This window comes from Kogia breviceps, chromosome 2 (genome assembly GCF_026419965.1).
Source record: "Kogia breviceps isolate mKogBre1 chromosome 2, mKogBre1 haplotype 1, whole genome shotgun sequence".
Lineage (NCBI taxonomy): Eukaryota > Metazoa > Chordata > Mammalia > Artiodactyla > Physeteridae > Kogia > Kogia breviceps.
In genome coordinates, this window is record NC_081311.1 from 80,206,226 (window position 1) to 80,231,717 (window position 25,492).

At 36.6% G+C, this 25,492-nt stretch overlaps 1 protein-coding gene across 6 annotated transcripts in view; it reads left to right on the forward strand.

The window, feature by feature from the left end:
- The window catches only part of ARID4B (AT-rich interaction domain 4B), a 130,128-nt gene that overhangs the window by 53,756 nt on the left and 50,880 nt on the right, over positions 1 to 25,492 (forward strand). For all 6 annotated transcript variants that reach the window (XM_059054609.2, XM_067025689.1, XM_067025690.1 and 3 more), the window contains exons 5-9: positions 3,296 to 3,386; positions 5,782 to 5,861; positions 10,730 to 10,821; positions 20,561 to 20,699; positions 24,403 to 24,482. In XM_059054609.2, the coding sequence (XP_058910592.1) occupies positions 3,296 to 3,386; positions 5,782 to 5,861; positions 10,730 to 10,821; positions 20,561 to 20,699; positions 24,403 to 24,482 (482 nt within the window). The remainder of the gene's footprint in view (positions 1 to 3,295; positions 3,387 to 5,781; positions 5,862 to 10,729; positions 10,822 to 20,560; positions 20,700 to 24,402; positions 24,483 to 25,492) is intronic.

A 25,492-nucleotide genomic window follows, 5' to 3' on the forward strand; every position in this document is an offset into this window, starting at 1 on the left:
TGATCATAACACACACATCTCCATGCCTTATTTGTGTTTTTGCCTCATAAGCACACCAGCGCAGCTCTTCGCTGCCTGACTACCCTGTTCACCTGGCATAGGCAGGCTGGTACCAGCTACAAAAAATGTTCAGTGTCGCAAGGGATAGGAAAGACAATTACTTTGTATCCTCAAGCCATCTTTCTCTCCTTTTGTTCTAGCCTCTTTGATTGTGGCATAGGTGGTTTATTTTTCTTATTTATTAAAATTTTCTTTGTTTTTGATTAGGTTTTAGGACTATTTTGATGTATGCAGGTGTATTAAATTTCGGTCTCAAAATTGTTAAAATATTTCTCTTGCCTATGGAGTTTTTTTTTTGTATATAGATTTTGAATTGTTCCCTAATGTACTTTGTGGCTTTCCATCAGCTGATAGAAAGTATTAGCATTTATGTTTCTCCTAGAGGAAATAAACTTCCCATAGTGATGGTCATTTGATCTCAATATATTTTCAGTGAGTTCACATGAAAATAATACTAGACCACTTGAGTATTAAATTTTAAAAAATGTACTATGTGTTTATTGACAGTAGTTCCTGGTGGTCCAGTTGTTCAGACTCTGTGCTTCCACTGCAGGGGTCCTGGGTTCGATCCCTGGTTGGGGAACTAGGATCCTGCATGCTGCACGGCGCGGCCAAAAAAAAAAAAAAGGAAAGTTCTGTTAATTCTTCAGCATTTCCTTCCCTCTTTTGGGCATTGTGTGGGGCTGACAGTCTCTTCTGTGAACAAGTTTATTTTTGTTATCACTGCAAAGACCATATACATTTTTAAAATTGAGGAGTAATTGACATATAACATTATTATTAGTTTCAGGTATACAACATAATAGTTCAATATTTGTATGCATTGCAGAAGGATCACCACATTAAGTCTAGTTTGGGCTTCCCTGGTGGCACAGTGGTTGAGAATCCGCCTGCCGATGCAGGAGACACGGGTTCGTGCCCTGGTCCGGGAAGATCCCACATGCCGCGGAGCAACTAAGCCCGTGAGCCATGGCCGCTAGGCCTGCGCGTCCGGAGCCTGTGCTCCGCAACGGGAGAGGCCACAACAGTGAGAGGCCCGCATACCGCAAAAAAAAAAAAAAAAAAGTCTAGTTAACATCCATCACCATACATGGTTATAAAAAATTTTTTTTTCTTGTGACGAGGATTTTAAGACTTACCTGTACTTTCAGACATGCCGTACAGTGTTCTTGACTATAGTCACCATGCTGTACATTACATCTCCATGACATTTATTTTATAACTGGAAGTTTGTAGCTTTTGACCCCCTTCATCCATTTTGTCCACCTGCACTTCCTTCCCAGCTCTGGCAACCACCGATCTGTTCTCTGTGTCTATGAGCTTGGTTTTTTGTTTGTTTTGTTTTTTAGACTCCATGCATATGTGATATTGTATGGTATTTATTTGTCTTTTTCTTACTGATTTATTTCACTGAGCATAATGCCCTCAAGGTCCACCCATGTTGTTGCAAATGGCAAAATTTCATTCTTTTTTATGGCTGAATTATATGCACGTGCGCTTGCATGCGCGCGCGCGCACACACACATACACACACACATCTTTATCCATTCATCCATCAATGGATACTTAGATTGTTTTCATATCTTTGCTATTGTAAATAACGCTGCAGTGAACTTGGGGGCGCATATATCCTTTCAAGTCAGTGTTTTCATTTCCTTTGGATAAATACCCAGAAGTGAAATTGCTGGATCATACGGTAGTTCTATTTTTAATTTTTTGAAGACCTTCCATACCGTTTTCCATAGCGGCTGCACCAATTTACATTTCCGCCAGCAGTGCCGCGAGGGTTTCCTTTCTCCAATATCCTGGCTAGCACTTTTACTTCTTGTCTTTTTGATAGTAAGCCATTCTCATTAGGTATCAGGAGATATCTCATTGTGGGTTTGATTTGCATTTCTCTGATGATTAGTGATATTGAGCATTTTACCATGTACCTGTTCGCCATCTGTATGATTTCTTTCAAAAAATGTCTATTCAGGTTTTCTGCCCATTTTTAAATTGGACTTTTTGCTTTTTTGATATTAATTTTGGAGCTGTTAGTATATTTTGGATATTGACACCTTGTCAATTGCATCATTTGCAAATATTTCTTCCATTTGGTAGGTTCTCATTTTATTGATGGTTTCCTTTGCTGTGCAAAAGCTTTTGAGTTTAATTAAGTCTCATTTGTTTATTTTTGCTTTTGTTTCCTTTGCCTTAGGACACAGATCCAAAAAAAACATTGATTTATGTCAAAGAGTGTTCTGCCTATGTTTTCTTCTAGGAGTTTCATGATTTCTGGTTTTAATCCATTTTGAGTTTATTTTTGTATATGGTGTGAGAACCTCTGCCCATTTCTCAATTGGATTGTTTGATTCTTTTTCAGCTGTTGCATTGTATAAGTTCTTTATATCTTTTGGTTTTTAACCACTTATCAGATATGTGATTTGAGGATACGTTTTCTCCCATTCAGTAGGTTGCTTTTTCAAATTTTTGATGATTTCCTTTGCTGTACAGAAGCGTTTTAGTTTGATGTACGTATAAAAACCATATAAATTTATAAACCATATAAATTATCAGCATTTTCTTGATGAGATGAAAATATTTCAAATGACTGTCACTATTGGTACATTATAACTCATAAGGAGAACCTCAAAGTTATTTGTTGGGCTTCCCTGGTGGTGCAGCGGTTGAGAGTCCACCTGCTGATGCAGGGGACACGGGTTCATGCCCCGGTCCAGGAAGATCCCACATGCTGTGGAGCGGCTGGGTCCGTGAGTCATGGCCGCTGAGCCTGCGCGTCTGGAGCCTGTGCTCCGCAACGGAAGAGCCCTCAGCAGTGAGAGGCCCGCGGACCACAAAAAAAAAAAAAAAAAAAAAAAAAAAAATTATTTGTTAATTTTTCCCCAGCCTTCTTCAAGGAAGAGTCATAATATGGGGCAAAGATAGTTAGTTTCACAGAAAGGGACCCCCAGACCTGTGAGGGTTCCCAAGACCCTTTCAGGGAGATTATAAGGGCAAAACTATTTTCATAGTAATACTTAGATATTATTTGCCTTTTTCACTATGTTGATATTTTCACTGATGGTGCAGAAACAGTGGTGAGTAAAATTGCTGGCACCTTAACACAAATCAAATCAGAAATGATTTTATTCTTCACCATCATACACTCAATTAGTTTAAAAAAGAAAGCCAGTTTTTAGTTTGTTCATTTATCTTCTTAAAGTTTTCCTAACTTTTTAAAAAAATACTTTAGGTTGGAGCTATTGTGGAAGTGAAGAATCTTGATGGCGCATATCAAGAAGCTGTAATCAATAAATTAACAGATGCGAGTTGGTACACTGTAGGTAAGGGAATACATCTTCTTTTAAAAATATATTTTCAATGATAATACAAATAAAGCAGATTTTTCTTGATTTACTTCCTCCCCTAGTTGCCGTACATGTTATTATTGTTAATGTTTTATCTTTCCAGGTCTTTAAAAACTATGTTTCATAAATATGTACATAACATATAGTTTGAAATTAGTGTATATATTATACAATTGGATTTCTAGCTTTTTTCACTTCAAAGTATATCTTAGAGAAATTCTTTTTCATCTTAACCATTTTTAAGTGTGCATTTCAGTAGTGTTCAGTATATCATGTTGTGCAACAGATAAATTTTTTTAACTGCAATATTATGTTTCATAGCATTAGATGTACCATAGTCTTTTTTCTCTTACTGATGATGTTGCCAGTTTTCTTGCTGTTGTAATAAATGCTGGATTGAATGTCTTTTGTACATGGACATTATTCTAATATTTCCCTAGTGTGTACATTGAGAACTAGGCATAGATTGAAGGGAAATGTCCTTTTAAAGATGTAGTAGGTTATGAAAACTGCTTTTCTAAAAGACTGTTAATTTACATTTCCATAAACTGTATATAAGTGTGTTTGTTGTCCTAAGTCTTGTCAAATGTGATGTTAGTAATATTTTAAAATTTGTGCCCATCTGGACACAAAATAGTATCTCAGTTTTGTTTTAATATGCTCCTCCCATGATTAGTAGTGATATTGGACATATTTTCATATGTTTATTGAAAGGAACATTATTTCATTTGTATTTTCTCTCGTTTGAATTGCAAGTTTATAGTGTCTTCCCAGTCCGCTCCTTTTCCTCTTGGGAAGGTTATCGTTTTCTTATTTTCAGGGTATAAGTTTATATATTTAAATGTATAAAGGGAATGTTAACCTTTGCCACTTCAGTTGCCAATGTTCTTCTATTGCTTTACTCTTCTCTCTGCTGTCAATTTTCAAGTCATAGTCAGTTTTCCTGTGGTCACCTTTTCCTTTGTCACTTTAGCTTGAGTCTTGTTTAAGAAGGCTTTCCTTCCATCAGTGTTGTAAATTTGTTTTCCAATGTATTCTTCAATTTAAAGTTCTATTTTTTGTTTTACAAAGAGCTTTTAATTTCTCCCACAGTGTTTTTGAACATTCTGAAATATCAAATACTATTTTTTCCAAATTGATAACAGAGTAATTATCCCAGTATTATTTATTGAATGGTAAAAATTCTTATTGTTTAATCTCAGAGATGAGAGTAAACATCTAGTAAAATGTCTTTGATGATGTCAGAATTTGATGGAGATTTCAAATAGTAATGATGAGTTTTGTGGTATGAGAAAGAAACCTGGTGAAGAGGGAAAATTTGATTTTGAAGCGTAAGGATATATTTACATTTGTGTAGGTTATAAGACTGAGCAGTTCTGTGTCGTTAAGTCTGTGATAATTAGGTGTGATAGTCTTATAAATGTGGCACTTTATCATTGACTATTTTAGTTACTACATTTTTAAAAAGTACGAAGAGTTATTTATCCAGTCTCATGTGATGTAAAAGCTCACATTATATATAAGAACCTAATTTTTTTTTTTTTTTTTGGCAAAAACCTCTGTTTATAAAATCAAGGCCTGGTAACTTTATTTAAAATAGAGGTATTCTCTTCCCGTGATTTGTGAGGAATGTAGTATATGCTAAAATTATATCATAAAGTATACATCTGTTCTGTGTATATGTAAACTTACAACATAATTACTGGGACATTTTAGTACTTTAAATAAGTAGTTTTCAAGAGAGAGCAAATTAGCCACCCAGTGAACGTTTAACAATATCTGGAGACATTTTTGGTTGTCACACCTGGGAAGGGGGTGCTGCTGGCATCTAGTGGCTGGAGGCCAGGGATGCTGTTAAATATCTCACAGTGCACAGGTCCCCATGACAGTTCCCATCTGGTCCAAAATGTTAGTAGTGCTGAGGTTGAGAAACACTGCTTTAAATAATAAAAATAGGGTAATTTTTAGGGGCAGTCTGAATATATAAACTTGTACTGTTATTTTTTGTTTCTTAGGTAAATTTGTCAGTATCTACCAATAGGAAAATTTGCTTTTTCTTTACCATATTGAGAAGGATTAATCAGCATTTAAAAGGTTTCTTTCTGAAATGCTAACTTCTTATTTTCAATTGATGTTTTCTGTTCCAGGGAAGATGTTTTCATTACAGGTATTTTTTTTTTCCCTAGAAATTGGAAAACATACTCTACACTTGAAGCTGTTTGTTACAAAACTTAAATGTGTACTGAATTTCAGATCTAATCTTTTAAAACAATAGCTCTGTTTGCACTGAGAAAGTTAAATGATAATTTATGTCATTTTGTTAATCTTTGAAAAACCCTTCAGTAGTTGCCATTTCTACCTCTTCTCACAGTTTTTGATGATGGAGATGAGAAGACACTGAGACGGTCTTCACTCTGCCTGAAAGGAGAGAGGCATTTTGCCGAAAGTGAAGTAAGTAATCACTTAACGAATGAACATGTCCTAGTATTTAGTACTGGGGGCAGGAAAGTTCTGCTTTCTCAACTCAAGCAGCTTACTTGTTAATCAGGAAAATTCGTTAATACATAATAGCGTGAGGGTGTAGTCTGTGAAACCTGTTTAAGGCCTTGTGTTTGAGTACCAGGTTGTCTGTGGGGTTTTTTGTCTAAAAAAAAATGTATTTTAACATTTGTCCATGAAGAAAAAACAACGGGATTGTTCATTACCCTTAGGCAACTTTTTTATAGAGTCCTTTAATTTGTAAATAATTGTAGAAAAGAGATGTCTCATTTATAATCTACTTGAACCCCATCATCATTAAAGGCTGTGTAGATACTGCAAGCCATCCCTAGAACTACTGCTGCTGCCACCCACTCCTTGAAGAAGGCTTGCCTGACTGCCCTTTCTAAAATAGTCCCTTCCATTTCTCATAACTCTTTAAGGTTGCTTTAGTTTTCTTTATAGCCCAGATCATTCTCACACCAAAATATGTATATGTGCTTAATTATATATTGTCTGCCTTCCTCACTAGAATGTGTCTCAGTGGCAGAGATTTTGTATGTCTTCTTCACCACTTTGTTCCCAGTTCCTAGAACAGTGGCTGGCACAGAGTAGGAACTGTATAAACATTAGCTGGATGAATAAATGAAGTGTTCATATTTGCCAGGGACTTTGCTTTGTGCTTTACATACATCCTTGCATTTACAACATTATGAGGGAGATACAATGCTTATCTCCAACTCAGAGTTGATGAAAGTGATGATCAGAACTGGTTCTCAAACCAGCACTTTCTAACACCAAAATCATGCTCTAAAATTGAAAGATGTTATTAAGTTACTAAGAGTGGAGGGTTCACAAAGTTTTGTAAATCAGTAATTTGCAATTCAGAATTTTAAAAATGGACATATTTGTTGCAAATAGTGTTATAGTCTCTAGTCCAGCCTATGAATATTAATTAATGCACAGTGTGGCCAAACCAAAATTTCTTTTTTCTAGTAACTATTTAGAACAGTGTTTTTGTGGAGAATTTTAATATTTGTTTTAAATTATTAGACTTTATTATATGCTTTTTGGTATTTTCCCTTCCTGTAAATGATTGAATTCCCATTTCAACTCAGAATTTGGGACAGATTATCTGTATTATGATTCTGGCCTGTGTTTTCAGTCTCCTACTCTGCTATTTCCCTGTACTTCTGACTTATAAAACTACTTGGTGTTTCCAGATTATGGCTCATACTTTCTTTTCTTGGTTTCTGCTGAGCCCTTCTCTTTTCAAGGCCATGAGAAAGGCTTCCTCCTTCATGATTGTCTTTCATGAGCTCTCTAGCCAAATTTGATCTCTATATCCTTTGATACTTTTCCACTTCTCTTATTTTTATTTTATGGTCTTTTTGGTTACTTTTATAATTTTTTCTATAAAATTGTAAGCTGTTTTGGCAGAATAGCCAAGTTTTTGTCATCTTGATGGGCTTTCCTTTTCTCAGTAGTGTTTTCTATACAAAAGCCTTCAGTAAATATTTGATGAATTAGTTGTGAAGGTTTAAATATAGGAAATACATATAGCTTTGGACAGGTACAGTGAATTTGGCTTCTTACACTGATGAAGTAACAGAATTCTTTGAGTTTATGTAATTCTTAGAAATAATTTAATTTCCCTTAGTTAGAACATGTGATAATTATAGTAGGTTAATGAATATGGGGACTTGAAGACTTGATTTTTTTTCACCTAAGTGAAGGTATATGTCTTATGTATTTAATCCAGAGAAATATCGAAGATACTCATTTTGTATTTGCCAGGAGAATTTTAAGTTGGAATTGTTCATAAGACAGTTGAAGTATAAAGGCTGAAGCAATAAGAGCAAGTAGCTCAATGTATCCTTTTTAACTTCAGCAAGGATCGCTTTTACTGTGTGTGGCTATATGTGTTGAACTTCATGTTTTGCTAGAGGATATTGGAATACTGGTGTATTATTCCTTACCCATTGCCATATGCCACGTGCTATGCTAGGTACTGTCGGTACATGGGTAAGCTAAGTAGATGTGGAATTTATCCTTGGGTAACTTCTTTTTGCTTTTGAAGGAGACAAAGCATTAATTAATCAAAAATATAAAAATTTAAGGGTACTAGGCGCTGTGGAGACATGGCCAGGAGTATATTTAATCTGCCATCTATGTACATTCTTTCCCTTATTTGATATTTCTGCTATTTTCAAAAAACAGTTTTAATATTTTGGAAGTTTGCTCAGAGAATTGTTATTATTACTAATAACTTTGGCCTTTGAGTGAAAAGCCACAAATCACACTTGGCAGTATTTGGGGTCACTAATCCCATTAGTAAGCTTCATACCTAAACAAAGACTTAAATTCATGATTTTCACGATAAGAGATGACAATAAGCGGGTCAGTTAGTTTGAATTCCCACACCAAAATCACTGGTTCTAGCCATAACCAGCTTAGTGAGGATGTTGCCTATTTCCTGACATCTGTGCGAGTGTTTGGGTATTTCTATAGAGCATTCATAATTTGAATATTATCCAAAGGTAGTTTTATCAGCTGGTATTCTCTCTGTGCATTTACTACATGCAGTTGAAAACTCTGAAGAAAATTTAGATGAAATCCCAGCTCCATATTTCCTGCAGCCCATTTTAGGTAACAGGGCTATGGGCGTGTTTCCCCCAGGCCTGTGGAATTTTCTTTGAGCCTTTGATATAGCCAGGAGTCTCTGGCTTTGCTCTGTTGGCTTAAGACAAGACAAATCCTACCCTCCCCTTACTCTTTTCTGTCATGTGTAATAAAGGTGTTCCTGCTTTCCAGGATTGGGGCCAGGGACAGAGATATTGCTTCCTGTTGTCATAATTCTTTTTTACATACTAGGGAGAGATTGTGGTTTATTTGAGAATTCCTCTATGTGATTCCTAGATAACTCTTCAGAAATCCTGGATATTTTTTTTTCCTAAATCAAGTGAAATGACTAGCAAATACTTAAAATAGAAATCACTGTACTTAATAGAAATCTCTGCTTTCAAGAGAGCAGCCTTAATTTTAGGGGAGGGGCATTTAATTCTTTTGTTAGCTTGACAGAAAGTGAAGCCAAATTAATTTGTTTTTCCTGTTTACCAAATACAGTACTTTGAAATTTTCACCCTTGGGAAGCATAATTGGGAGTTAATGACAGGTCATTTCTGAAGAGGTTTTGTCTGGCATATTATTGTATTTGGGCCAGCTTTTGCCTCCAAATATTTTTTAAATGCCCGACTTATAAACTAAATTTGAAAGGTTAGGTTTTCAGCCCTATAAAAGTTAACAATTTTTGTCTATCGTTACTGCCTTTTTCCTATACTGTATTCTTTGTTGTTGGATATCTGTATGTACCTTAAATATATTTACATATATTCTAACAAATTATGCAAAATAGATGAATATGCTTCCCCCTTTCATGTTTTAGTTCATCATTGTTTCAACAAAATTATCTCAGTTTTAAAAATAAAAGTTAAAATTTTTCTTTTAAATATTAACATTAGTTTGTATTTAGATATCTGATCTTTAAGTTGATGGATACCCTTTCATATAACATTCTTGTTTGTAACTTTGAGAAGTCTTTATCCTAAGTAGTTCCTCACGCTCACTTCCACTCTGACAGTTTTCCTGGGCTCTTTAGTTCCCCTTGGGTTCATAAAAGTATCTGCAATAGCAAAGGTTCTGATGGAGGAATAAAAGGATTAGTAACTGTGGAAAATCATTAAGATGCAGAAAAAGTAAGAATATTACCAACATTGATAGTCAGGGAATTAGTTGGGATAGCATCTTCAGATTGATACCTTAACTTTTTAGATATATAAACCTTTTCAGGAAATAATGGCACGAAAAATCCAAGAAGTCTCTGATATGGAGAAACGAAGGGATTTCAGAATCCCTTTTTCTTCATTCTGCTTTTAACCAACAACCAGTTCCTTCCCTGAAAATCATTATTTTTGAATGGGGTGAGGGACAAAAGGGTTGACACGAATTACCAGTTGATAACAAGAAAGAAGTGTTCATTTGTTGATTATTATCTTCATACCAAGCACAGTATTGGATTTTGCAGATTAAAAAGGAAGGGAAAAATAAAATATTAACTGTAGAAAAACTGAGTTTTTACATTTTCTGCAAAAAAGGTTTCTTGCAGGAAATTCCCAGGCCTTCTAGTGGTTAGGTGCTTTCACTGCTGGGGCCTGGGTTTGATCCCTGGTTGGGGAACTAAGATCCTGCAAGCCACAAGGGACGGGGGTGGTGGGGTCAGGGGTTGGGGGAGAAAGGTTTACTGCAGAAAATGTTTGCAAAGTCATGATATAGGATATCTGAAGCCCTTTTCTCAAGCAGTTGATGCTTATCCTGATAATTTCATTTCTGTTACTTATTAAGAATTCTGTCTTGTGGTTTGGGATTCCCTATATGCAAAGAAAAATTTGAGCTGCCATTGGCCCAACCTAGGGGTTAGGTACTTGCACATAGGTTTCTTATCTCTCAAATCTGTTGTTTCCACTAAGTTTTATTTGTTTTTCGTTTTATATTTTAATCATTCTTAGAAGTCTGTCAGTCCTCAAATAGATAATGAAAATTATCTAGAGAGAATAACTAAATTTCTTTTTACTTTTTTTTTTTCCAGCCATGGGCTCATTCATCTTTATTCTAATATCTTTGAAATGAGAGTTTTCTATCTTTAGGAAAGTTGTATTTTTGTCTCCCTCAGGGGAAGTTTTACATCTCAAAATCTAAGCATATTCTTAAACTGATTTGGTTTAAAAAGAAAAAAAAAACTTGCAATGTAATAACTTTTGATGGGTTTATGTTCCTACCCACAGACATTAGACCAGCTGCCACTCACCAACCCTGAACATTTTGGCACTCCAGTCATAGGAAAGAAAACAAATAGAGGAAGAAGATCTAATCATATGTAAGTCCATTTTCATAACTGTTAGTTGAACCTGAATTCATTTCTCCTTCCAGTATTGTTTTAGTAGTTATTAAATTTTAAATTGTAACGTGCAAAATGATAACTGAATGGAAGAGTACTTTCAGACTCTTTGGCATGGGTGCTTGAGAGTCTCCATGCTCAGTCAACTTTAACAGCTATATTATTTATCTGCCTGCCATTTCTCCTTATGTGTATCTCGATGTCACTGTCGAAATGGAATTAGTATTTCCTGAATGATACATCCTCTGTTTTCCTGATGTCATGTTTTTTATTCATGCTGTTTCTGTCTTAAATGCCACCCTTCCATGCCACCGGCTCACTCATTCTTCAGTTCTTAACCAGAAATTCTCCCACATTTATGTGAACCATTTTGTGCCTCCCCACTCTTTCCTTAAAAACAGACATGTTTTTTTCTCCTCTGAGCCCTCTAAATCATTTGCATTTATCTAATGTCATAGACAGTATGTCACCTATTATTATCATTGTCGTGTTTGTTTTCCCTTCCTAGTAATTTAAATCTTCCTGACAGCCGAACTATGTTACTTATTTTTATGTCTTCTTACAGTTGTGACACATGTTCTACATATTTAACAAATTACTTTCGATGAAGTGTGCTTAGGCTGCAAAAGGCTTTAAATTAAAAAGGATCACAGGATCACAGTCATGAAATTTCAGGTCATCAGAGAGAAAGAAACAATCTTCAAACAGTTCCAGGAGGAAAAAATAATTTATTGCAAAGGAGTGAGAAGCAGAATGGCATCAGACTTCTCAATAGTAACACTAGGTGCTAGTGGTCAATAGAATGCAGAATGGAGGAATGGAAGTTTCTATTAAAGGGAGGACTTGTTATCTAGTATGATGGAACATTGGGGGGAAATTAAAAATATGATGATAACAAATACAGAAAAAAATATTAAAGGCATTTAGTTACTCCCCTCAAAATTAAATAAGAAAAGAACACTATATTAGTAGGATGGAGGTTAGAGAGGTTGCTTAAATATAAAAGTTAAGTCCTTAAAACAACAGGAAGTCAATACAATAACATCTAAAATGTATAAATATAGAAATAGCGGTATAAGAATATTATTTAGAGTTAAGGTATTAACTGTCAGAGGTGAAAGAGTTAAAAGCAGTTGCCTCCACAGAGCAGAAGAAAATGGGAGAGGATGGGGCAAGAGAATGTAGTTTTTCTGTTTGTTTGTTTGTTTTTTGCGGTACGCGGACCTTCTCACTGTTTTGGCCTCTCCCGTTGCGGAGCACACGCTCCGGACGCGCAGGCTCAGCGGCCATGGCTCACGGGCCCAGCCGCTCCGCGGCACGTGGGATCTTCCCGGACCGGGGCACGAACCCGTATCCGGACTCTCAACAGCTGCGCCACCAGGGAAGCCCGAGAATGTAGTTTTTAATTTATTCTGTTGGAGGTTAAATAAAAACGATTTTGAATATTTTACTCGGATAAAATTTTTTAAAATGTAATGTGCCTGAGCCAAATATTGTCAGAGTAGCTATTAAAAATATTGAATTATTGAAACTTGTAAGTGAATGCTTTCATTCAAAGTAAGAGTCAGGTATTAAATCTAATAGTGGCTAAGCTTTGGAGATAAAAATTGGGTAAGCTCTGTCTCTCATATAGCTTAGTTTCAGCCCTACAGTGAACTCATGAAGGTAGGTATTATTTTTATCCCTATTAAAAATTGGGGAAATTGGCCTCAGAGACAGCAGCTAATCCAAGGAACACAGGAAGGAAGGGACCAGGACTTGAACTCATCTGTGTTCCATAGGCCTTTTCCCATCCAGTTGATTGACTCTTTTTTGTTTAGAGTGCTACAGTTACTTTCCAAATGAGTTTTAACAGGCAATAAATAATGACTTATTTGAGGGAGTAAATTAAAAGACTAATCCTTGCATTGAAAAAATATTTAATTTTACTTATTTTCCTACTAATGATTTGGGCCATGCATTTCTTTTTCTCACTTAACTCTGAATATTTTAGAAAATGATTTTCTCTATTAATAGGTGAAAAATGTCTCTCACTTGCAGTGTAGCTTGCTGGTCTCTTGATTATTTTTAGGATACTGAGAGTGTAACTATTACTTACTCTTCTTCGTATAACTTTGAAAATATGAGTCTTCTAGTCAGAAAGGAAAATAGATGAAAAATGTGTAATGGCATTATTAGTATGAAAGAGTCCTCTTGTGATTATTAGATGTTATTGTGATCTAATATTGTTTTCAGTTTTTTTCAGAGGGCTGTTATATTGCCATAAAATATTCACTGAAGCACTTATAGGGTAAATCTTTTGACATCTCTTTGAAAATTAATAACTTCAATTGTGAATTAAAATTTTATCTACCATTGATCATTGGGGTCTTCCCGTAGCTTTATAGTCAACTCTTTTTTTATATATAAATTTATTTATTTATTTATTTACTATTTTTGGCTGCATTGGGTCTTTGTCGCGGCGTGTGGGCTTTCTTTAGTTGCGGCGAGCGGGGTCTACTCTTCGTTGCAGTGCGCGGGCTTCTCATTGAGGTGGCTTTTCTTGTTGTGGAGCACGGGCTGTAGGTGTGTGGGCTTCAGTAGTTGTGGCAGGCAGGCTCAGTAGTTGTGGCTCACGGGCTCTAGAGTGCAGGCTCAGTAGTTGTGGTGCACAGGCTTAGTTGCTCCGTGGTATGTGGGATCTTCCCGGACCAGGGCTTGAACCAATGTCCCCTGCCTTGGCAGGCGGATTCTTAACCACTGCGCCACCAGGGAAGCCCCTAATCAACTTAATTAATTATGATTGATGATGTCAGAACAATGGGGTGTGGGTGTGTTTAAAATGTAAAATTGTTTCATTGGCAAAGATTTTCCACTTCTCTAGCTCTTGAGAGTGGAAGTGTGGCTGAGTTAAGAGTGTGAACAGTAGGGACTTCCCTGGTGGTCCAGTGGTTAAGACTCTGTGCTTCTGCTATAGGGGGTCCAAGTTCGATCCCTGGTCGGGGAACTAAGTTCCAGAACACCGCACGACTCCCTGCCCCCCGAAATAAAAGAGTGTGAACAGTGGAGCAAGATGGCATGGGTTTGACTCCTGTCCCACCTCTGCCACTTCTTTGCTGTGTGACCTTGGGCAGGATGCTTAGTCTTTTCGTGCCTCGAATTTCTCATTTGTAAAATTGAGATAATAGTATTCCCTGTGGTTGAGAGTCCGCCTGCCGATACAGGGGATACGGGTTCGTGCCCCGGTCCGGGAAGATCCCGCATGCCGTGGAGTGGCTGGGCCCGTGAGCCATGGCTGCTGAGCCTGCGCGCCCGGAGCCTGTGCTCCGCAACAGGAGAGGCCACAACAGTGAGAGGCCCGCATACCACAAAAAAAAAAAAAAAAGAAAAAAAGAAAGAAAAAGAAAAAGAATAGTATTCCCTGTCTCTCAGAGTTGTTGCCAAGGTGAAATGAATTCTGTCCTTTAAAGGGTTTAAGTAGTAATCACTATGTAAGTACTGGATATCATCATCGTGTATTGAATGAAAAAACTTTAATGAAGTGCTAGTATGTAACATTTCATTTACATGTAAAAATGTGTTTATATGTGAGTATGTAAAAATTCTGCTTACTAGTGCTTATGTCCGACAGGAAGGACTGTTTTTGGCTATATTTTATGAATTTAAAAACAGTATTCCTGTATTTTATATTATATACACATTATAGGGAAAACAGTTTTTGAATCAAGAATTCTTTTAATTTTGAAAAAAATTTCATCTAATATTTAGACATATTTTACCTTTCTACAAATGTCATCCAGAAGTGTAAAAAATTCTTTTAAATAAGATAATTTATGGAATATCACATAGAATGGTCTACAAAAAGGACCAAACGGGAATTCCCTGGTGGTCCAGTGGTTAGGACTCCATGCTTTCAATGCCGAGGGCCCAGGTTCAGTTCCTCGTCGGGAAACTAAGATCCCACAAGCCGTGCAGTGTGGCTCCCCCAAAAAATGACCGAAAATTATAGCCTATTAAAATGTCTGCTTTGTTTCTTAGCTGAGGTCTCCCTTTCTTGTATATGAGAAGAAAGCATGCAGTTGTCACTGAGCAAGTTTATATTTGCTTTCTAAAAGACTCTAGTAAACATTCTGAGTTAGTGATTTTCCTGTTGAGAATCTGTGTGTAATGAAAGATTTACTGTTGGGATCGTGTTGTACATGTGCCAAATATGAAGGCAGGAAAAAGGTTGAGAATTACTAGTGTTGGAAATGAAGCGCAGCCCATCTGCAGTCTTAAACTTTGCTTACTGTTCCTTCCGCCTCACTACTGTGGTCTTTCTTACTGCCAAGAGACATCATGATGTTCATGCTTAGTGCTTTAAGCCTTGGTGTGTTAAGTGCCACAGGCAAGTACCACAGTTTAAAGTGCCCATCTCCTTAAATTACGCTTCCTCAAAGTTCTTTCTCCCCTTTCTTCAGAGTGATTTTCTGCAACAAAGTCTGGAACCTGGATCTTAAGGTCATTTATCTGACCTTCATTTCCTCTTCCATTACTCAACTCAAAAAGGTCTTCATTATGGTTCTCTGATTGCCATTTAAAATTTGTACAAAGATAAATAAGGTTATCTCTTCCCAGGATTCCCCGGACTCCATTGTTGCAATGATATAGTACTACCTTTGCTTTCTTTTAAGAACTGTTAATCCACATACCAGTTAATCTGCCTCCAGCTATTCCAGAATTATTTTTGATACCTTCCTTTAATTATTTTATTTATATTCTGCTTTTAATCCTAATATAGCAGATATTTTATTTTTTTAAAGATTATCATCCTCTAGCTTAATTTTTAAAAGCAAGTTATTGATTCTTTTGATTATGTATAACTTGAGTGAATTTTGCCCTTATAATTTACATTGTATGCAGAGGTTTTCTTTTTGCGGAGCATAGGCTCCGGAAGCACAGCCTCAGCGGCCATGGCTCATGGGCCCAGCCGCTCTGCGGCATGTGGGATCTTCCCGGACCGGGGCACGACCCCGTGTCCCCTGCATCGGCAGGAGGACTCTCAACCACTGCGCCACCAGGGAAGCCCAGAGGTTTTCTTTGATTCTACCTAAAGAATAGAATTCTGAAATTATAGAAGTATTTGTGCCCCTCTCCCTCAAAAGTTTTTTCCAATAACCTGGCAAAAGTATATATGCAGCTGCTATTGTAGGAAAGCAGTCTACGTGCTGTTATCCTTCAGGAAAAGGATAAAGCATAATAAGGCTTATAATGATATTTGTTAGAGATTATTTGTGGGTACAGGTTCTACCCAGTGACAGTGCTAAGATTTACCCAATAAACTAGTGATTTGTACCTGGTATACAGGTCTGCAGATCTTAAAAATTTTTTTTTTTATTGAGGTATAATGCACATGTAAAATTCACCCTTTTAAAGTATATTCACTGTTCAGTGTTTTTTAGTATATTCACAACATTTTTACAACCAGCACCACTATCTAAGTCCAGAAGTTCTTTTTATTATTCACTGCTTTATTCTGATATGAGAATTTGATCCTAGTTTCCTTCTTTTTTTTTTTTTTTTTTTTTTTTTTGGTGGTACGCGGGCCTCTCACTGTTGTGGCCTTTCCCGTTGCGGAGCATAGGCTCCGGACGCACAGGTTCAGCGGCCATGGCTCACGGGCCCAGCCGCTCCGTGGCATGTGGGATCTTCCCGGACCGGGGCGCGAACCTGTGTCCCCTGCATTGGCAGGCGGATTCTCAACCACTGCACCACCAGGGAAGCCCTCTAGTTTCCTTCTTGATAAAAATTGGGAAAAAATTAAAACCCTTTTATTAAGTCTGTACATGTTCTTATGTTCTATATGTTTTAATCTCTAAGAAGCTACACGTTTTCAGTCTTCCTGGTACTAATACAGGTTTTTAATTTACTGTACAAAATTTGAAACTGGGTTAGTTGTTTGAAAGAATAAGGATCATTAAAGTCCGAATTGCATTTCAGAGATTGAGCCTCTGCAGTTTCTGGCTCAATTTTATATTTGTACCTCATCATTTGATATTCTTTGGCAAGTGTCTTGTCTAGAGTTCTTCTCGCTTGATTTACAATTAATTTACAGTTAATAGTGATGTGGATCAGCTTTAAGTGTCTAGCTTTTAGTTTGTTTAGTAAACATTCTCATGTAATTAGCTTTGTTTCCAGTGGCATCATCAGACGTTATTTCAGAGACAGTACATTATTTTGTTGTGGCTCTATAAACACACACCTGGTACCAGAGAAGCAACAGTGTCAGAGGGGAATAAACACCAAGCAGACTCTCTGCTTGTTCTGTCTTTGCCCCCTTAACATATTTCTCATGCTCATTTATTTTAGTATATCAGTTTATTAAGTACTAGTCTTATGTAAACAATTTCCTAGCTAAACTCCACTAAAAGGTAAAGTTAAAAGGAGCCTTAGGTCTAACGGTATGGTTAATACTGGTTGTATACATTATACTGATTGTATACATTTTGTGATTTCAGGAGAAATAGAAATCAGAAGTAGCACAGTAAAAAGAAATAAACCTATTCAGTTCATTTACTTAGTCAACAAATATTTATTGAGCATCTGCACTGTGCCAGGCACTGTTCAGGTACTTGGGATATATCAGTGAACAAAACATGTATTTATAAAATCTCCGGGGCACTTCCCTGGTGGTCTAGGAGTTAAGACTCTGCGCTTCCACTGCAGGGGGCATGGGTTTGATATCTGGTTGGGGAACTAAGATCCCACATTCCCTGTGGTGTAGCCAAAAAAAATCCCCTCTGCCTATAGAGCTTACATACTCCCGTATGCGGGGAGATGGACAATACAGAAAAAAACAGAAGAATTAAGTAAATTATGTAGTATGATAGGTTTGTAAGTGCTGTGGAAATAATAAGAGTAAGGTTGGGCGGGGGGATTGGGATGGGCAGGTTATAAATTTGAATAAGGTGATCAGAGTAATGTAATTGAGGTGACATTTGAACAGACACTTAGAAGAGGTGAAAAAGCTTCCAAATTTCTGGGGATAAAGCATTCTAGGCTGTTTCTCTGCCAAGGGGAGGAGTAGTTGGTGGAGAAAGTGAGGTCAGGGGATCTTCTGTTTTTTTAAGTGGGAGAAGTAACAGCATTTTCTTAGAAATAACACTATACTGGTAGGACTCAATCTAGTAGAGGCAGAAAAATTGATACAGGAGAGAGAAGCGAGCATTGCTGGAATAAAGGCTTGAGTAGGTGAGAGGGAGGAGGAAATCTAGTCCACGAGTGGGGAATGCTTTGGGAGTGGAGTCTGAACATGATGAGAGGTGGATGGATGTTTTATGTAGCCAGTCAGTTTACTTTTTTTTTTTTTTTTTTTTTTTTTTTTTTTTTGCGGGCCTCTCACTGTTGTGGCCTCTCCCATTGCGGAGCACAGGCTCCGGACGCCCAGGCTCAGCGGCCATGGCTCACGGGCCCAGCCGCTCCGCGGCATGTGGGAACTTCCCGGACCGGGGCACGAACCCGTGTCCCCTGCATCGGCAGGCGGATTCTCAACCACTGCGCCACCAGGGAAGCCCTACATTTTTATATATATGACTTTCTCGTGTCTGAAGTCTTCACATTTGTTAAGTCTTATGAAAGAAATCAGAATTTTCATTACTGTTGCAGATGACATTGTTAGCCAAGTAAAGCCCAGTTTTCTCTGTGTTTTACAGATTTGATTAATGTTATTTGTGACTTTCTGTCTTGCTAATGATAATGGCATAATGGGTGTCCATAAAACCCCAGCTGAATGAGTCTTCTGTGACTACTTTGAAAAAAGCAATAATTATGGTTTTAAGTTTGGTTGTGTTGTCTTTGAGAAGTTCTTCTAATCAAGTAGAAGTCAGACTTGTGAAGTCTGTCATTATTATTCCAAGCTTTGTGCCAATTTGTAAGGTTTTATGCTCTGCTAATATGAAGGTGTGTTGGTTTTTCCTGCTACCTATTACCTGCTTTCTAAGTAAGGGTTAAACTGCTTTAAGTGCCATTTGAAGTACAGTAGTTCCACTCAGTAGCAAATTTTGAAGATTTGCATTTTTTTAAAAAAAATTTATTTTATTTATTGTTTTTGGCTGCGTTGGGTCTTGGTTGCTGCGCGCAGGCTATTCTCTGGTTGCAGTGAGCGGGGGCTACTCTTCGTTGCAGTGCGCGGGCTTCTCATTGTTGTGGCTTCTCTTGTTGCAGAGCACGGGCTCTAGGCATGCGGTCTTCAGTAGTTGTGGCACGTGGGCTCAGTAGTTGTGGTGCACGGGCTTAGTTGCTCTGCAGCATGTGGGATCTTCCCGGACCAGGGCTCGAACCCATGTCCCCTGCCTGGAAGGTGGATTTTTAACCACTGTACCACCAGGAAGCCCTGCTTTGTTTTTTTATCATGGGACAATTTTAGGTTAATTGAGTGATCACTGAAATCAGATAGTGATATTCTCCCTATCACTCTAAAATGTTTAATAGTATTATAATAGGTTTTGCTTCCTTTATATTTACGTTGGAATATATAAATATATATTGGAATACATTGGAATATATAAATATAAAAGGATGACATTTATATTGTCATCCTGTTTTATTTTATAAAAATGCCATTTTTATTTTATTATAGTTCTCATACTCTTGCAGTCTATTTATTCAGCATTCTTAGTATCATTACTTATTCTGGGCATTTTTTTTTGATTCATAAAGCCCATTTAATTTTTATTGGAGTATAGTTGCTTTACAATGTTGTGTTTCTACTGTACAGCAAAGTGAATCAGCTATACGTATACACATGTCCCCACTTTTTTGGATTTCCTTCCCATTTAGGTCACTACAGTTATTGTGAGCATTTTGAGCACAGTTATTAGAATCTGTTTTCTTTACCACTAATTGTGGGCTTTCTCGGAATCAGATTCAGAATTTTTTTTTTGTTTTTATTTTCCTTTTTACTATACTTTCCTCTAACATCAAATGGATGGTTTTGGATAGTTCCTTTTTCTTTTTTCTAACTTACTAGTCCAATATACAATGTAACTGAAAGGAATTTTTAACATAATACAAAAGAACCATATTGTGCATCTTATGAATACGTAGTGTGTGTATATTTGATATTAAAGACAGCAATGGTGATCTCTTACCAGAGTGTTTCCTCTCCCCAGCCTGACCCCCATTAATAAAGATCTGCCTTCCCCTTTTTAAAATTAGCTTTAGAGGAATTCCCTGGCGGTCCAATGGTTAGGACTCTGTGCTCTTACTGTGGTGGCCCGGGTTCAGTTCCCTGGTCGGGCAACTGAAGATCCGGTAAGCCGTGTGGTGTGGCCAAAATAAATAAATAAAATTAGCTTTGTACTGGGAGTGTAAAACTACCATCTCCAGAGTTCCTTTAATCTGAGAGGAGGATCTAATATATTTTAGTGCAGTACTGGGATGCTTCATATGGAGCCTTTAGCTTTTTGATAATTTGGGGACCGGTGTTATTCTGTTCTGATCTTTCCCTTAATCTTTTAAAATAGCACTAAATAAATCCAGCAGATTTTTAGGAAAATGGATTGATTTCCTCTAATGATAACCTTTTAAAAATTATTATTATTCTTTAGAAATTTAGAAAATTATTTAAAAATTTAAATTGGCCGTTCTGTAGGTTGTAAGAAACGGGGTAAGATTTCTAGAATACCTGTATTCATAAGCTTGGTGTGCGTATTCTTTGTGAAGATAAATAGAAATATTTCATTTTTTTTTCTTTCCCTAGACCAGAGGAAGAGTCTTCTTCATCCTCCAGTGATGAAGATGAGGATGATAGGAAACAGATTGATGAGCTGCTAGGAAAAGTTGTATGTGTAGATTACATTAGTTTGGATAAAAAGAAAGCACTATGGTTTCCCGCATTGGTGAGTAACTTCGGTATGAAAGAGTTTAATTTTCAACAATGTAAGTTCATGAAGAAATCAGTTGATTTTCTTACTAGTGTTTTTTCATAGGTACAAAATGGGGAAAGGGTTTTAGCATCATTCAATTCACACAAAATTACTTTGAAAGTTATTTCTAAGTACAAAGAACTCCTGAAGTCATCCGAGAAAGGATGAAAATCATGATAATTTTAGAGGCTAGGTATGTTACACTGCTCAGTTTTGGGTGAAAAATTCCTCCTGCAAACTTTTAAAACTTCTAAATCTACCATGCAAAAGGCTGCAAAAGAAGAACAGAATCTTGTTTTCTACTGTTGTCTACAAATGATATCTGTTTTTCATCCTTTTTGGTAAGCATTTTGTATTCTTTATCCCGAGTGTTTAGTGTTTTGCACAAAATAAGTTCCTAATAATTGTCAACTCTTACAGTTATAATTAAAACTGATGAGGGCAATTATTTTAATAAATATAAATACTTTATGATACCTTTGTACCTCTGCATATATCCATCTATCCATTACACATTCATTGGATACCTGTTATGTGTAAGGAGTGTGCTAAGGTCTTTATGCTGATTATGAGGTATGTATTATTTATCCTCATTTAGAGGTAAGGAAACTGAGTGTTAGAAGGGTTAAGTAACTTCTCAAGGTTTGGGTTAATGGCAAAGCTAAAAACTTAAGTGTCAGTGTATGTGATCATTTCTTTTTTCCTAAAGCACTAAGATTCTTTGAAAGAATTTCTTTTGAAAACATGTTTTAAAAGAGCTTTGTGTGTCTTTTTCTAAAACAAAAGGAACATTAAAATTTGCACTTTAGTATTTTCAGTATTAAGATTCTCTCATCATAATTTCGAAATAGTTTCCTTGATGATGAGAAAAATATTTAAAGATATACAATACTGAAAGGTTAGTAATCTGCTTAGTCAACAATTTTATCATTATTTAAAAAATCTTAGCATTAGTGATACATATTATCCTCCCCACAAATTTGAGATCTTTTGGAAAGTGATAAATAATTTTTGTCAACTAGAGTGTGAAGTTGTGTTTTGAATCAAACAATCTTGACATAATCACATAAACAGTATTTGCATTTCTATTTTTAAAATTAGTGTTTATAAATTGAGTAAATTTTAACAACTGCTTGGTAACATCATGTTAGAGAACAATTGCATACTTCTAGGAACTATTAATAGCCACCATGTTTTGAGCACTTACCCTGGCCAGGCACTGTGCTAGCTTGTTCATGTAAGCACATGGTCTCGTTTAATCCTAATTGAGGCTGAAACATAAGTGGTATTTACCCCCATATTAAGTGGAGGAAATTTTAGCTTCCCTGACTCTCGCAGTCCTCTTTTTCAGTTTCCTTCACTGTTTCTCCTCTAACCAAGCTTTAAATGTTGTTGTTCAAAGTTCAAAATATATCACATTATATTCTCTTTAGGATGATCTCATCCCCTTTTATAGCATTGGTTGCAGAGATAATAAACTGAAATGTCTTAGGGACCAAAGAAAATCACATGCATGGGTGAATGGGATAAAATGTGGATTGTAGTTCCTGTAACAGAATGGAGAGTGAACCCACTTACACACCATGGTCAGCACTGGCCAAAGCTGTCATGTGTGTGGTTTTCAAAATCCTAAGCTCATGAGAAAGAAAAGAATGTGTGATTTTGGCTCACAGTTTTAGAGCCCTGATATTTAGACTGTTTACTCCCAAGTTTATAGATTAGAGTTCAGACCTCTACTCTGAGCTCTGGACCTGGGCATCTATCTATCATGATCTCCACTTGGCTGCCCTTTAGCCATCTCAAAATTTAATAAGCCTAAAGCTAAATTTATTCTCTCCTCCCTTATTCCCAAACATGACCCTTCTCCATTGTTTCCTCTCCCTGTGAATGAGGCAGAAGTGTCAGCATCCTTTTCTCTGTCATCTCGCCACTTCCCTAATTATCTCTAATATTTCTTGCTTCTTTAACTTGCCATCAGCACCACTTTACACCCAGGTCACCATCTCTCACCTGGAAGATTTGCAGTAGCTTCATCTCTTCCGACTCTTGTCCTTCTCTGGTCCATTTTCTTTATGACAGTCAAAGTAATTTTTTAAAAGCCAATTCTATTATGACATTAGCTTGCTTTGGATCCTTCCCTTGAAGAGTTTAGATTTTATCCTCAGGATTAACATGGCCTACAAGATTGACAAATCTGAACTCTGCTTACCTCACTTATTCAGCCCAGGCAGAAAGTTAGCTACATTGACCTTTTGCTTCCTGCAGTGGGCTCCACTGCTTGCTGTGTCAGGCCCTTCGCGTAATCTGTTTCCTCTGCTTGCAGTGCAGCCCTGTGGTACACACGTGTACACACATACATCCTCTGTCAAGCCAGTTCCTGCTCAGCTTTCAAAGCTGAGCTTAAATGTTGTGTCCTCAGGAAAGTGGTCCCTGACCACCTAGATAAAGACTTATCACAATAGCAGTTAAATAAATGTGCACGCACTTGTTTAGTGCTTGTCTTTCCAGCTAGAATACAAGCTCATTGTGGGGAGGAATGGTGACTGACTAGGCCTCTGTGGTCTAGTATGGTACCTTGATGAAATAGTTAGTATTTGTAGTGACTGGATGAATGAATGAACAGATATTAAGTACTTCCGGATTTTTTTGAAATGATAGGAAAGTTTTCATAGATGCTAACGCATGTAAAAGACTTTCATGAGTGAATTATTTCATAAAGCCATCAACATTTAAGCAGTGCTTAATGCAGTGCAGTTACAATTATGGAAATTGTTAATGTTTTAAAGACTAAACTAGAACTTAGCTGTTTCTCACTCCTCTCAAACCTGTGGTGAGAATACATGCCTTTACGTACTATTGTGTCATTTTTCAGAGCTAATGAGACAGTCCTTAAATCTGTCATACTTACTTATCCCATTTTTCATTAAAAACTGTAACTATACTATTGTTCTTGGTATATATAGTGGGCTATCTTGGGATTAAAATAATAAAAATGTATAGGTGTCTTACATTAGTACTACCTTTGGGAAGGCATGCTTTATCCTTAACTTTAAATAATAGTTGAGATGACTTCAAATAAAATAAATCTTTTATTTTGTTCATAATAAATCTTATACAGACTCTGGGAAGGTACCCAGTTTAAAATGCTTACATTATAGAGTGGATAGTGTTATGGAGAAATTTTAGCATGTGTTAAAGTGTATATTTAAATGTAAATAATCAGTAGAACGTCATCTCTGTCTTTTTTAAGATAGAGACTGCTCTGATTAAGGTTCTGATATCTGATCCAATTTTGGTCCCTCCTGTTCTCTTAGCCCTGCTGCAGACCCTTTGTTAGGACTAGCTCTCCCTCTTTTTTCCACCCCTGAGCTACTCTCATTCCAGCTTTCTATTTCTGCCTAGACTTGGTCCACAGCTTCAATCTAGTCATAGCCACAGTTCTGCTCTCAACACCGTGCCTGTGTCAGAAAACAATGTGGATAATCCAGAGAGCTGGGAGGATATAAACTTAAAATTACTTGGGTGTGTTCCCACATGTGTGTGTAGCTGTTTACCCTCAAACTAGTTTTTAAATTTTAAACTGAAACTATTTTGAAAAGGATTTAAATAATTGATACTTATATAACTATCTATAAATGTGCTTTTAGTTATAATAGTTTCACACTTTTTTTAAAAGGTCGTTTGTCCTGATTGTAGTGATGAAATTGCTGTGAAAAAAGACAATATTCTTGTTCGATCTTTCAAAGATGGCAAATTGTAAGTATAATTCACTTGATATGAAAAATATGCTGTTTTTCCAGATTGGGATGGTAAATTATACATTAGTTATTTCCATTGACCTTATGCTTTTCCTTCTCATCATACACAATGTTTCAGAGTATGATCATTTTTCATATTATCATTAAGCATAGTAGTCTTATGATATGTCTTTTCTTGTTCATTTGGTCTTTTCTAAACTAGACTCTAAGTGCTATCTAATTTGTCAGTATTTGCCTGTGTAATAGCTGATGATTTATTGAGGAAAATTCGATATATCCACCACATCTAATACTTGATTGATATTGATATATTTATTGTTTTTGAATGTCTAATTAGGATTTTCTATCATTTTTAATATGTCTAAATGGGTTAGTGTTACCCTGTTTTGTAACATTCGACTTCTGCAGTAGGCTGAGGTTTAAAATGAGTTACTATAAATGTATGTTAAGTATTAAGAAAGTGACCTTTCATGTAGAACTTTTCTGGAACTGAAAAACTATGTGTTTTTTTCTTTCTTGAAGAATTGTGTGACTAGAAAATCCATGTATTTTATATTTTGCCTTATTGGGTGACTATACTTTAAAAGGATCATCATGCTTTAAGATTGGTGTTTGGGTTTTCAAGTTCTGAAATGTGATTTTTAAAAACAGTCTATATGGGCTTCCCTGGTGGCACAGTGGTTGAGAATCTGCCTGCCGATGCAGGGGACACAGGTTCATGCCCTGGTCCGGGAAGATCCCACATGCCGCGGAGCGGCTGGGCCCGTGAGCCATGACCGCTGAGCCCGCGCGCGTCTGGAGCCTGTGCTCCGCAATGGGAGAGGCCACAACGGTGAGAGGCCCGTGTACCACACACACACAAAATAATAAATAAATAAATAAATAAATAAATAATAAAAACAGTCTATATGAAACTCACTTTCACAAAATGGAGATAATCGGAGAAATTTGAACACTGAAATTGAATACTGGTTTGATGATATTAAGAAATTACTGTGAATTTTTAAG